We start from the raw sequence: 14,290 nt of genomic DNA on the forward strand, positions 1-14,290 counted from the left end.
TAACTTTATTTGTTCTGTTTCTAAGCTTACTTGGATGGATTTGAATATGTTTAAATCAGTCTGAAGTGATATTATTTGCATGATATTCTCTTGATTTCATAACTTTATTTGTTCTGTTTCTAAGTTTACTTGGATGTATTTGAATATGTTTAAATCAGTCTGAAGTGATATTATTTGCATGATATAACTCTTGATTTCATAACTTTATTTGTTCTGTTTCTAAGCTTACTTGGATGGATTTGAATATGTTTAAATGTTTATTTGTTCTGGTTCAGGAAAATTATGTTGTCATCACCTTCGTCTTCTTCATCCATTGGTAAACGTACTTCGAGTCAACCTTCCTACTTCTGTGAGGTTGAGGCAACACTGAGATACTCAAATACTCCCAGAAATCCAGGATAACCCTTCTTAGGCTGCCCGAAGTACAACAATGAGGTAAAACATTCGTTCATCAAGTTTTTATAGTCACTTGTTTTGATTCGGGTACATCTAACATTTTTGTCAATGTAATTAATGAATAGGGCTTACCGTATTGCAAGTTCTTCAAGTGGGCGGATGGTGCTTTGGACGTAGAGCAAGAAATTGAAGATATAAAGCAATATCTATTAAGGAAGGAGGAAGAGCTGAGAATGGATAAAATTGAGTTCCGAAAGCGAGCCGATGCCATGGAGAAGATGTTGGCTAATATACTTGAGGAGGTTCGGAAGCAAGATGCTCAAAACAGGCAGAGACGCACACTGCTCAATCTGTATTGGGCTGTTGCCATTGTTGTCTCATGTTACTTTCTGCTGTCTAAGTGATTTCTATTTGAATGTATAGCTTTATTTTGTGTATGTATTTTAAGTTAGTCTAAACAAAACTTGGACGTTTGTAATGAGATTTTTCTTTGTTATTTCAAGTGTTCCGTCTTGATGGTTTATGTACTATGGGGTTCGGATTCTATGTTTGAGACTCATAAACTATGTTTCATTTTGTGCTTGATGGTGGATGTACTCTGAAATAGAATCTATTAATGAAATTGAATTATTTTAGCTACCAAGAGAATCTGGTTGGAAGGGCTGAGCCCGTCTGAATTTCTATTTGAGCAACTTGAATATGTTTTGGATGACAGGAATCTGATATATAGACACGAATTGAGTTTGGATTATAGGAATCTCCACTATATAGACACGAGTGTTATTGGAACTCTCTTATATAACTCCAAATTGCGTTTGGATTACATGAACCAACAAATAATGCTTGTTGCTGCAGACTGTAACTCCTTGTCCGTGTTGCTTAAATAAACCAATATAACTCCTGCCAGCTGATAAACCATATACACTCCTTCAATAAACCAGCATACTCCTGCGTTGGCTTACTTTGTTTTAAATCATAACCAAACCTTGCGCATACCAACACAAGGATGCAGTGAACTGCCTAAGCACCCCATAACAACTCAGTGAGAACATACCTGAAAGTTAGCTAGGACTCACGCTGCTATATTCTCTTCATTCAAATAATGTTATTTCCCCTATTAACCCAGTTTGCAATTTCTTCTAAAATTTCATAACCAAAGCTAAGTGATATTAATAGAGTCTCAATATTATGCTTTACAATTTAAACCTGGAGGTTTCACAGGTTACATGAATACTCACAAAATTCCAAATCTAATAATTACAACCCCTCAGAACAATTCTCAGTGACATCGACTGTAACATTATAGACTTGCAAAACATAATAATTACACCATATACCATACAATTTCTCTAGGAATTACAGCTTCTAAACAAAAAATTCATGTTTTTAAAAATCCATCAACCTCATTGTTTGATCTGGTTGTGTCCCATCCATACACTCTGGTTGTGATCCATCCAATCCAAATTGTAGCTGTAATGAAGAAAAAACAAATATTATCTTTAGTTGTTGAATACATTTTTAATTGAATGTTACCAACAAGCCTTTCTGTTTCTTAAGTCCCAAATACTGTATGTTGAAACTGGGTACCACAAATGTCAGTAGCTGAGCTGTCTGCCACAATCTAGAGCAATATGGATTCGGAAGTTAGCTACCAACGATTATTAATTGCTTTCAGTGCACACCAATTACGTAATATATGAATTCCACCTAATTTCTTCTAAAATATATTCCAAATGCTTCTAATATACCTGAAAATTTCCAACATTGAAGATGGGGGTCTCTGTTGGGCCAAATAAATTCCTGTGCGTCTCCTTTGCTGTTGTATCTCCTTCATCTCGCTAATAATAAAGTAAAAAGTAAAAATACTCATTAGATACTAACTTTGATGTGTGAAACATTATAAACATTAGAATAAAGGGGGCAGGTGGGTTTTGGTTAATACATGAATATGTTTGCGTTTTCCTCCCACTTGTGCCTTACTTTGTTTGGCTTTAACCTTGCGCATCTCTGTCTCCATCCTGGATGCTCTCCTCAAAGATGGGGGTCTTCCTTTCCCTCTAACAACATTTGGACTCTTGACTTGTTGTAAGCTACCAACAGTAGTTGTATCTAGCGTCTCCAAACCCCCTGCATTTTATATATACAAAATTAAATATTGATACATTTTTGTAGTTTGGTTAGTTTTGGTTATAATGAACTAACCAAAGAGGATGATATACTAAACAAGTCGTTGCCTTCGAACGAATCTGATTCGGTGAAAGATATGGGGCGCTGGTTCTGACGATAATATTCAGTCATCTCATGTATCCTCTTCTTTGCATCTTCAAAGTGCTCATTACAATCCACCGCATAATCTATCATCGTATAACATATATTCAAAAGGATAGAATATCTATTACCATTTGCCCTCTGATCCCCTTCGTCGTAGCTGCTTCGGATTACTGTGTATCTCCTTTTGATGTCCTTCCTCCATTGGTCTAAAATGTACCGGTCTGGCAATGATTTTATACCGTTTGATTTGAATATCGCCAAAATATGTCTACACAGTATCCCCCTCATTTGAAATAACCCACATGAACATTTTGCATTGCAATCATCCACATTAAATTCCACGGAATATGTCAAGCTTTTTGTGAACTCCTGAATACGAACTTCATATTCTACCAAATAACTCTTCAAAACACCATCTGACGTCAGTAGAGATGTCTCCAGATCAAGCACACCAATTACTTGTTGCTGAACTTCCTTGAATTTCGTGTTGGTGTATAACTCTTGAAATTTCTTTTCTATTGGAGATCTAGATAAGCAGGGGATAGTGACACTAAAAGACTGGAATTCTGCCTGATTTTCATTCTCAATTTTCTTCTTAAGCGCACTGCCAAACTGGTCGACAAACTCTTTCAAGTTTTTCTTCGAATGGACATAACTATCAAAAAAGGCATTCATACTCTCGCTGCGTTGGGTTGTACTCATTCCAGCCTAAAAGGTCTCTTTTAGGAAAACCGGTACCCAATGATCATGCTCCGCATATAAACTATTCAACCATGCATTCTCATGTAACTCAAATGTGTTAATAAACTCGGCCCAACACTTTTCAAAGTCCTTAATAGATTGTGTGTCGTACACACATTTCATTAACCTAGTTTTCAGCCCACTTTTGTACGCAGCATATGACCCAAGCTTCTCAGAGACTTTTTTCAGTATATGCCATAGGCAAAACCTGTGTCGTGTTTCCGGAAAGACAAGTGCAATTGCATTTTTTATTGCTCGATCTTGATCAGTAATAATGGCCTTTGCAGCTATACCGTCCATACACTGCAACCAAGTTCTGAATAACCATGCAAAAGTCTCTGTGTCCTCACTAGAAATCAGGCCAGCTCCCAAAAGAATCGACTGCCCGTGGTGATTTACACCAACAAATGGTGCAAAGGGCATCCCATACCTATTTGTCAGGTATGTGGTGTCGAATGTCACCACATCACCAAAATATTGGTAGGCTGCCCGACTACGTGGATTTGCCCAGAAAACATTCTTCAACCTATTGTCATCGTCCAAATCCATCAATGCAAAAAATCCGTTATTTTTAAACTGCATCCTCATAAAATAATCTCGAAGTGCTCCAGCACCCCCTGCACCAAGTCGTAGATGTCGTGCTTTGTGGATGTAATTGCGACAATCCTTCTCCAAAAATGGGAGGTTCTCAAACCCACCTACCCCTATGACAAGAGATTCATAACTCTTATTCAGTCGGATGCAAGCTACGTCGTTTGTGTCTAGGACCCTTTTAACGGTCTCACTCACATCTCTATTACATCGAAAGAAGCAACTCTTTTTTGGGCTTACTCCGTGATTATGTGTATTATAAACTGTTGTCAACTGCATCTTCCCCTCGACTCTTAGGGCATTAATCCTTGCCTTACAGTCCGTCTTTCCTGTTGGACGAGGGTTGGCTACTTTTAAACTCTTATTTCGGGCCTTTCCTCCCCGTGCACAACCAAGGGTAACATATCTGACTGATTGATCTTCTGACCTCTCACTCCTTTGGGTCATCACCCCAAACCCCTTTTTTTTTAGCATAATGCTTATAATAGCTCAACAAATCATCAAACGAATTAAACTTCATCCCCGACTTGGGCTCCTCGATGATATCATCACCATCTGATGATGGAACTACTTGTGGTGTACCGGTAGTGCCATCATCGATTTCCTTTTCATTTGATCTATCCATGATATTCTCTTCATCAACTTTAGCGGAACTACATGCCTCTTCAGTTTCCAAACAATCGGGTGTATCTCGATCATCAACTCTTGCACTCGTTGCGGAGCTTGTATTGATAATTGGCCTCGGAGGTCTCATCCCATATTGAAATGGGTAACCAACATTCTGCTTAAAAGAAAAAAAGAAAACGTTTAAACTACTTTTAATAAAAATTATTAAATAACTACAAATCTATAACGATTCAAGTTTCAAAACCACCTGAATGTTGCTTGGAATTTGGTAGCCAGCTTGATATGGCATAAAAGTTGGTGACCATTCAGGCATTGGTCCAAAGTAACCGTGCATGTAATTTGTATACTTTACTAAACCAGTTTTAAGAATGTCCTAACATAAAAATAATAATGCTAATTAGAATGCTAAACTATAATACCAATAAGTTTTATATAGGCTCAAATAACATACTGAAGTGGGGGGATTTGAGCTAGATAGTGTACGGGAAGACGGGTGTTCTTCCCCTTTTCCCTGTAAAAGTTGTTCAATATCCAAGGTTAGTCTTTGATAAGGTTTCAGGAAAATTATATCATGAATGACCAAGAACTTTGAGTGATGACTAATATCCTTTGCTACTTATTCTATGAAAAAATAAATATAACAATACTACATGAGATTTGTTTATATACTTTTAAAGAGCATAGAATACAAGATTACTATAGTTTTAAAGTGCAATAAATAATAGCACATGGCTGAAAATCCACCCTCTTTCATATTTCTAAACATTTCATACCCAGTTCTTGGAACAAAAAATCAATTTACATCTACTTATATATATATATATCAAAAATAAAAAAACCACCACAATATTTAACAACTAAACCACAATAATTAAACCACAATATGGAACTAGAAAATTAATATTTTCAGCCAAAATATTTCTACATATTTAACTATTTTTTCTTCCAAAATTTTTTTATTCTTAAGTAAATCAATAGAAACATGCCACCTTCATGAACAACCAAGGCAGTAGGGATTACTAAACCAACTACATGCATGACATCCTTTGTTCATACTACTACAAACATAAATTTAACAACAACTAACCCACAATAATTAAACCACAATATTTAACCTCAAAATTAATATTTTTAGCCAACAAATTTCTTCATATCTAACTTAAAACTCCTGCCAAATTCTTATATTGTTAAGAAAATCAATACATGCTTTATTGTTTATCAATAACAGGTATTTATTTAAGCAAATGTAACTATTATTGCAGATTGAAGAATGACTTGGGAGCTTACGGATTAAACTCACGTAGATGCTCCACGCAGATGACCCAATCACGGACCTGACCCACGAGATGGATGACCCGGTATCTTGGCCCACGTACCTGGCCGAAACAATGGCAACGACGCTGACCCAAACCGAGCCCACTACACTGACCCAAACCGAGCCCACCACACTGACCCAACCCGATTCACAGCCTTGACTCACACCAACCAACGCCCGACCCACTTCGTTTCTACACCCACACTAACGAACGGCCCACGCAGTGATGCTGTGAGCTAGAGCTGCTTCGATGGGAATCTCTCGCACCTCTCGCACCAATGGCTGTAAGAACAGAGCAGGAAATATGAAACTGAAATCCATTTTGCATTTTTGACTTTTTTTTTTTTTTAATATCTGACGTGGCCTGACACCACATCAGCCGACTGCACCCCGTTTGTAATCCACAACTATCTGTAAAACTATTGGAAATCAAAAATGGAGGAAGTGCATGGGAAGTTCCAGCCAGCTAAGCTATCAACAGTTGTTGGCTTTTGGAGAAAAGAGATACAAAAATTAGCTGTCAGGACACAAACCAATCAACACACACGCATAGTTATTGCTGCAGATGCTGGCTGAGTCCCGTCACCAACCCAGCACCAGCCACCTGCTCTTTCTTTTGTTGGACTCCAGCTAGAGCTAGCTCAACCTTATAGTGGTATTCAAACCTAATTCTTTTTTTTTTTTTAGCAAAAGTGCCTCTAGGCCCTCTACCAATTACTGCTTGTCTATCCATACACACCTTCCACACCTCTTGGGACCTCAAAAAAAAAAAATCCCAGAAAAAGTTGAAATTTTACACTGTTAACGGTGCGGTCATTGGTGTAACCTTTTGTCATCACCGACATGGCGGCATCCTCGCGCACCGCCTTTCAGCGCCACAATGGTCGGCTGTTCTTTATTATTTTTTTGACGCGCCACTCCTGTCCTGCACGTAATCACTCACTCTCTGCTGCTCTCTTTCCACAGTCCTTACGCGCGTCCTCGTATTTATCAGAACATGTGGACCGGCATGCTATGATGGGTCTACCCGTCCGTTACCTACCTTTAAGAAATTAACTTCCTCGCATGCTATACTAATTTCTTTCATTTCTTCCCGGTCTTTGCAGTCTAGAGGGTTACTTATCCCGACAGAACCCAAGACAGTCCATACATCAATATACTTAATTCGGATTATAGATCTACGACAATCAAACTCGAAATAACGATGTCGAATTGAATGGAAACAGTGATCTCTATATATGGAGGAGGGTTATTACTCATTTTTGTACTTACTGGTTTATTTTCTAATTATTTCTTTAATTAAGAGAATTTTTAAACAATAGAATAGCATAAACTCTCTTATCCCATTCAGAAAGATATCATCTCATAATTAATAAATTATCTATGACTGTTTATGTTTCTAGCATGACCACTTCACTTGATGAAATGTGAAGGAATGAGGGACAAATGGCCGATGCCACTGGAAGGATTCTTCTTTGAGTAATAAGTATTTTAACTGATATTCTTATGATTAATTAGTTTAATTGGTATTTTCTCTTTTAGAAATAAAAGTGTAAGAACTCAAGGGATAACCTTTTTTCCGATGTTTGAAAAAGTCTTATTTAATTTCTTTCTGATGATAATTTTAAAAAATAAGCTTCTTTCGTTGATCGCTATTTCAGGTCTCTATTCAAGTAGAAAATTTCTATAATGACTAGGAAGTGATACACAACTAGAGTTGGCCCAAACGACATCGATGTAGCTCATGGCGGACTAGTTGCATGCTGTGCATACCAAATTTCAGCGCAAGGCCGAGCAGCCTCCTGCGCCCGGCCCTTCAAACTAACTTTCTTCTTAGATTGGTTAGATGCATATTCAAATTTTAGTTAATATTACATGAATTTTTATTTATTTATTTTATTTAAATTCAAGCTTTATATTGGAGTATTTATTTACTCTCTATATAATAATAAATATTATTAACTTAATAATTTTTTATTTAATTTATTTTTATCACATTTTGTAATTCTACCAATTAAATATTAATAATAATTATATTCTAATTAAATTAATATTAAAAAAATTATTAAATTTTAATAATAATTATATTCTAAATTTTAAATGTTAATTATATTCTAATTAATTTAATTTATTTTTTTGGAGTGAGAAACTAGTATTTTAATATTTGATCAAACAACTATAGTTAGCTATATTTGGTGAAGCATTATAGCTAAAATTCAAGTTGTTTTAGAGATGCCCAATCCAATGTGAGGTCTTTTTAGCATAAATTATCTAAATTTTAGCCATCCTTCAACTTTGGCCAAGCCGATAAAGATCTTATAAGATGTGAAGTTTTAAAGTAATGTAATTTATGCTGCATCCGGGGCCAACCCTTCAAAACTAACCGTTAAAATATGTAAAGATTTATGCCTCTATCTATCTCACCACGTCTAATTATTATTTAATTATAAATTTTTTCATACTTTTAAATAAAACACAAAAAATAATTTAATATTTTAAAATCTCAAAATAAAAATAATATAAAAAATTAAACAATGGCTTGTATGGGACTTGTCTATTTGAAGCTTTACAAATCATTTCTCTTTATAGTTTATTTACAACTGATCAATAAACACATGTGACTTTATTGAAGATTAAAATTACTTTATTAATTTTTATTTTAATTAAATAAAATTAATTTTTATTTATTTAATATTGAGTTATAAAATAATTATGAAAGAGATATAAGTTGATAATTATATAAGTTGATAATTATATTATTATATTTACTAATATTAATAATGTATTATGTTGAATCCAATGTTTCAATCTTTGTGTAATTATATATCTACACATAGATTTTGATGATAACAAATGAATTCAAAGAATAAAGGAGTCTCAAACTCAAGTTGTCTATACAATGGAGTCAAGCACATCAAGAAAACAAGCATAAGTAAGAAGGGAACAAGTTTATATTAAAGTTATAGAGTAATGTTGTAAATCTCTTAAAAATTCAAAATTAGGATTAAGGCTCAAAATTAATATTTTATCATAAAGCATTAATACATTTTCCACATGTACATGAATATTTTGAAAATTAAATTTGAAAATTTTGAAAGATGATTGATTGTCATATTTCACATATGCATACCTTGATTAAAGGGTTGAAATTTGAAAATATTAAAGATGATTGATTATCATATTTCACATGTGCATGTTTTATTTGAATATTTTCAAAAGTGATTGATGCTTTTTTTGACTTATGCAAAAAGTAGATGTTTTTGTTTGAAATATTTGAAAAGTAAAGTGTGCTCCTTTTATCATATGCAAAAAGTAAAAAGATTAGGTTTGAAAATTTTGAAAAGTAAAGTGTGCTCCTTTTGTCATATGCAAAAAGTAAAAGATTAGGTTTGAAATATTTGAAAAGTAAAGTGTGCTCCTTTTGTCATATGCCAAAAGTAAAATATTAGGTTTGAAGTTTTTGAAAAATGAATGATGTTGTCTTTGACAATTGAAAAGGAAGAACCTTTTATTTGAATTTTGTGAAAAAGTGAATGATGTTGTCTTTGACATATGAATCTTTTTGAATTTGAATATGAAGTCTCATATGCCTATAAATAGATCATTTGAGAGTTTCACATTGACACCACCAAGAGCATACAACATTCATTCAAAACTTTTATTCTTTGTTCTCTAAACATTGAGTCTTAATTCTTGTTCATTTTGAGAGATATAGTTTGTGTTGTATTGTTCTTATTCTACTAATTGAGTAGTGTTTTTTGATAACCTACCCACTATCAGCTCTTGTATCAGTAAAAGGGTGTGTATAACCCTTATGCGTGTAGAAAGTGTTCTACACAAAGAATAGTTGAATCACCACGTGTAAGGTGATTGTAAGTGTAGAGAGTATTCTACACGGATCCTTTGTAGCGATGTTGTTCAAAGGTGTAACAGGTTTCTATCTCCACCTGAACGATGTTGAATAGTGAATTGAGGAATCCTCAAGGGGTAGCTCGAGGCGAGGAAGTAGGCAGTGGGACCGAACCTTGTTAATATACTGAGTTTACTTCTCTCTTACTCTTACTCTTACTCTTTATATTTATTGCTATTTCGTATTTTGTTTATATTTTATATTATATATTTGATTTATAATTGTTAATTTTTTTTTAATACAACTTAATTCACCCCCCTCTTGTGTTAGTTGTCTGGGCAACATATTAGATTTGTGAACAAATAAGCTCGTAAATAGATTATCCAAATAAAATTATTTATAATTTATTCAGAATCAACTCTGTTAAACTTGATACCAGATTCATTTATCAAATGATAGTTTTGTTCGCACTAATTAAAATGAATGAATAGATTGTTGACCATTTTAACCATGTCAAGCAAATTCTTAAATTAGTTTTTATCAAAGTCTAAAAACTAAGCTGAGTTGAAATGAGTTTTGGTTGTTGAGTTAAGTTAAGATAAGTTGAATTCTTTATGAATAGTAGTGAGTTAAGATTGTAAAATAAATTTTGTAAGACCTATCTAATATGAGTTTAGATGTGTTTAAATGATAAGATAAGTTTATATATATTTATGGTAAGTTCAAAAATATTATGGGTCCTACGTATAAAGAGATGTTAAGTTGAAAAAGGTTATAGGTACCACATATAAAGAAAATTTGAGTTGAGATGAGTTTAGTGATTTGAAAGTTTGGTATTTGGATATTATATTCAATTTAAAATATTAGACTTAATTTAAAATCAGATTGAACTGAATTGATTTCAGTTTCATCTAAGTTCTAAATGGGATCTAAAGGAACAAAATTTTTGGTGGGCTTTGGACATATTGCTCGATCATATAAGTTAAAATTACTCATATGAAAATCTCCATCCAAACAAAACATAAGTTGTTAGATCCATAAAAAAAATATAAAATTCCCCTGTGGGAATGCATGGCCAACTTGGTAAATGTAGATAGTTCACGTGATTAATTCCCTCAATCGAGGTTAACTCTTATTTACTAAAATAATAAATTTAAATGTTAGTCAATAATAGCGCTTCAAAACTAACCATTAAAAGATGTAAAGAATATTTAATAAATGTAATTTTTTTTTTAAAATAATAAATTAATTAAATACTTTGAAAAATAAACAAATTATTTGGGAACATAAAATGTAGATGAAAAACATGTTAAATAATAAATATCATTTAAAGAAACCCTCCATGAAGCTAGTCGGTATGTTTTCATCACGAAAAACAAACATGATCGAATGTATAAGTTAATAAGGAATAGTACTGAAATTTCAAATAATTGTAGCGAATTCAGATTAATTAAATTTTGTCTCTTTACTCAAAGAAATACAGATCAAACATGCGAGCCACCAAATTGGCACATGATGATTTCTTAAAACTCTACACTATATATCACAAATACACAAAACTGGAGGAGCTAGAAACAATATGATTTCATTTCATCAATCATACAGAGAACATAATAACATAGTTTTCATAAAATAAAAACAAACAAATCGTCCTTGCAAGCCACACTTTTTGATACGGTGGAATTAATTAACTTCTAAACAATATTGCAGTACCATATCAGACCGTCTTGCAATTACTAATTATTGAAAACAAGAATTCAGAATCTACCTAATTCGATTAATTTTAAAACATTAAAAACGACGAACATTAAAGGAAAATATTGAAGACTACCAAACTAACAAAGATCCCGACAGTCACACAACAACACTCATGCTTTGATGCACTTGAGTACTAGATAAGCTTAATGCCATCTTGGTTGACTATAAGTACACCTTGTTCATTGATCACCACATTTGCCCTTCGCATCAATTTCTTCCTCTTACTCTTGAAAAGACTCTGGATTCTGAACCTGATCACCGTCTCCATTTCTGCTCGAAAAGCCATGTATCCTTTCGGGGAGCAAAACGCCTGAGAAACCAGCGTGGTGTTGACCTCGACAGCTCCTCTCTTCGTCGCCTTTTTGTTATAACCTTGGTAGAACCGAGGAATGGTATAGTTTCCTATGACATGAGATCGTGTGCTAATTGGGTTGTCATAGAAAGTGAGGTTCACATTGCCGTAGTAAATCCCCCAATGATCGTTGCTGTTGCTCAGCTGGAGCTCAAAGAAGAGGGTGTTGTTTGTTGGAGTAGTAGTGTCTAAGCTGGTTTTGTTGAGGGCTGGGAGATATAAGGATTGGATGCTGGATTTGGGGTCGTCTACACCTTTAAATACCCATATTGCGAGGCAAGTGAAGACTATAAAGGATATCGAGCCGGAAATACACGAGCAACAGGCCTGGGCGTTAGCCCGGGCTTCAGCGACCTGAAGTTCCAGTTCAAGACGACGCTCGCTGCTCATGTTTTTTGGTTCCACGGCTGACGAGATGTGGGGATAGATATTGGTGACAAAAATGGTGTGTGTAAGCTCAAATATAAAGCAAGAAATACGTACATCGATTGTCTTCTATCTTATAAATTCTGATTAATTATATCAATTAAAAATTAGTATGAAACTTACTTGGGGCTGACCTGAGTCGTGGACCGACCGGTAGTTGGGGGCGACTATGCATGTAAACAAAACATTAGAAATTGTTGATCCATAAAAAAAAAAATGATATAAGATTCCCCAATGGGAGTGGCCAACTTGGCAATATGATTATGTTCAAAGTACACATGTTTGCGATTATTTGTTTAGTGGAAAACTGTTGTTTTAGGTGTAGTTTGGATAGTTGAATATTGAGATGAGATAGTTTTAGATGAAATTTAAAAGTTGAATAAAATATTGTTAGAATATTATTTTTTAATATTATTATTGTTTTGAGATTTGAAAAAAATTGAATTGTTTATTATATTTTATGTGAAAATTTACAAAAATTAAAATATTGAGATGAAATAAGTTGAGATGATCAGTTGAAATGTTTATGTATCCAAACTAAAACTTAATACGCATGCGTTCATTCCTATATATAGTAATTAGATGAATTGGCTAATTATAATAGACATGAAAGTGAAAGAACTCAACGGATACCCCTCGAATGACTTTTTTTTTTTCTTTTCCGAATGTTTGACAAAATCCTATTTAATTTCTTTCTGATGATGATTTTAAAAAATAAAAGTCATTCATTGATTTTGAACATGATCTGTTCCTATGAAAGCAGATTTTAAATTTTCAATAAAATGAGATGTGTTTATTGATTGGTTGTAAATTAATTATGATTATAAAAAAAAATTTAAAGTTGTATCATTAATATTATCGTCACTACAATCACTAAAAGAAAAACGGGTAATTGCGATCAATTTATAACAACGAAAAGAGTATTAGCAATTGCGATCAATTTATAGCAACGAAAAGAGTATTAGCAACCTAATACTCTTTTCGTTGCTATAAATTGATCGCAATTGTCCGTTTTTCTTGTAGTGAATACTTCTTATGTTGCCTCCATGCATTCCTATTTTGGGGGTCAATCTCTGCAATTAATTTTAATATAATAAAACCGCCGTAGTAAATACCCCAGTGATCGTTGCTGTTGCTCAGCTCGAGCTCAAAGAAGAGGGTGTTGTTTGTTGGAGTAGTAGTGTCTAAGCTGGTTTTGTTGAGGGCTGGGAGATATAAGGATTGGATGCTAGATTTGGGGTCGTCTACACCTACAAATACCCATATTGCGAGGCAAGTGAAGACTATAACGGATATCGAGCTGCAAAAACACTTGCAACCGGACTCAACATTATCACGACTGCACCTACTCATATTTTTTGGTTCCACGGCCGAGGAGATGTGGGGATATATGTTGGTGATGAAAAACGGTGTCTGTAATCTCAAATATAAAGCATGAAATACGTTCATCCCTCGTCTTCTATTTTAAATTTTAATTAATCATATGATTTAAAAATTAGTATGAAACTTCCTTGGGGTTGGAGTCGCGGGCTCGCGGAATGAGTGGCGCACAACTGGGTTTCATCGTACCGACGAACATGCATGAATTGATTAAAAAAAAATGAAAAATGATATTTACAATCGTGGTTGTGCAAGCAGCGTGCAGTTGCTTTGAAAAAAATGAATTACTATGGGATCTACATGAAAAAAAAAATTAACTTTTTAATCGTGGACCCTACTCTTTTTCAAAGTGATTACGCGGCGTTTACAATTCCACGACTGCATGTAGCATTGCTAAAAAAAAAAGGTCCTTTGTTTACTGTTCTATTTTAAATTTATATAATCCTTTCATACCTAATTGGCTGATGCATTTTAAAAGATTTTGTACCTCTATGATCGCTTAAATAAAAAATTACTTAAATTTAATTAAAATGCCTACTAATGGCACTTCTTTTTTTTTTTGACAAAAATGAAAAATAACAAG

The 14,290-nt window shown here is 33.9% G+C and overlaps 3 protein-coding genes across 3 annotated transcripts; all 3 read right to left on the reverse strand.

The window, feature by feature from the left end:
• Positions 1-1,948: 1,948 nt before the first annotated feature.
• LOC122282525 (protein FAR1-RELATED SEQUENCE 9-like) lies at positions 1,949-3,342 on the reverse strand. Its single transcript, XM_043094463.1, has 4 exons — positions 2,631-3,342; positions 2,339-2,523; positions 2,145-2,234; positions 1,949-2,017 (listed from the first exon to the last, which is right to left on the reverse strand). Exons 1-4 carry the CDS (start codon positions 3,340-3,342, stop codon positions 1,949-1,951), a joined length of 1,056 nt encoding a protein of 351 aa, XP_042950397.1.
• Positions 3,343-3,375: 33 nt separating this feature from the next.
• Positions 3,376-4,939, reverse strand: LOC122282526 (protein FAR1-RELATED SEQUENCE 4-like). Its single transcript, XM_043094464.1, has 4 exons — positions 4,874-4,939; positions 4,571-4,780; positions 3,871-4,458; positions 3,376-3,711 (listed from the first exon to the last, which is right to left on the reverse strand). Exons 1-4 carry the CDS (start codon positions 4,937-4,939, stop codon positions 3,376-3,378), a joined length of 1,200 nt encoding a protein of 399 aa, XP_042950398.1.
• A 6,743-nt stretch (positions 4,940-11,682) lies between these two features.
• LOC122282527 (protein NDR1-like) lies at positions 11,683-12,291 on the reverse strand. Its single transcript, XM_043094465.1, has one exon. It carries the CDS (start codon positions 12,289-12,291, stop codon positions 11,683-11,685), a length of 609 nt encoding a protein of 202 aa, XP_042950399.1.
• Between the last annotated feature and the right edge of the window lie 1,999 nt (positions 12,292-14,290).

Source organism: Carya illinoinensis, chromosome 11 (assembly GCF_018687715.1).
Source record: "Carya illinoinensis cultivar Pawnee chromosome 11, C.illinoinensisPawnee_v1, whole genome shotgun sequence".
Taxonomy (NCBI): Eukaryota; Viridiplantae; Streptophyta; class Magnoliopsida; order Fagales; family Juglandaceae; genus Carya; species Carya illinoinensis.

What these genes read in the sequence shown, in the direction of transcription:
- LOC122282527 (XM_043094465.1), bottom strand. Translation starts at nt 12,291, where the DNA reads ATGAGCAGCGAGCGTCGTCTTGAACTGGAACTTCAGGTCGCTGAAGCC.
- LOC122282525 (XM_043094463.1), bottom strand. Translation starts at nt 3,342, where the DNA reads ATGAATGCCTTTTTTGATAGTTATGTCCATTCGAAGAAAAACTTGAAA. An exon ending in GAAAACGCAAACATATTCAT is followed by an intron (nt 2,235 to 2,338) that starts GTATTAACCAAA and finishes CTTTATTATTAG; the next exon opens with CGAGATGAAGGAGATACAAC. An exon ending in TCAATGTTGGAAATTTTCAG is followed by an intron (nt 2,018 to 2,144) that starts GTATATTAGAAG and finishes ATATTGCTCTAG; the next exon opens with ATTGTGGCAGACAGCTCAGC.
- LOC122282526 (XM_043094464.1), bottom strand. Translation starts at nt 4,939, where the DNA reads ATGCCTGAATGGTCACCAACTTTTATGCCATATCAAGCTGGCTACCAA. An exon ending in AAATTCCAAGCAACATTCAG is followed by an intron (nt 4,781 to 4,873) that starts GTGGTTTTGAAA and finishes TCTTTTAAGCAG; the next exon opens with AATGTTGGTTACCCATTTCA. An exon ending in GCACTACCGGTACACCACAA is followed by an intron (nt 4,459 to 4,570) that starts GTAGTTCCATCA and finishes CTAAAAAAAAAG; the next exon opens with GGGTTTGGGGTGATGACCCA.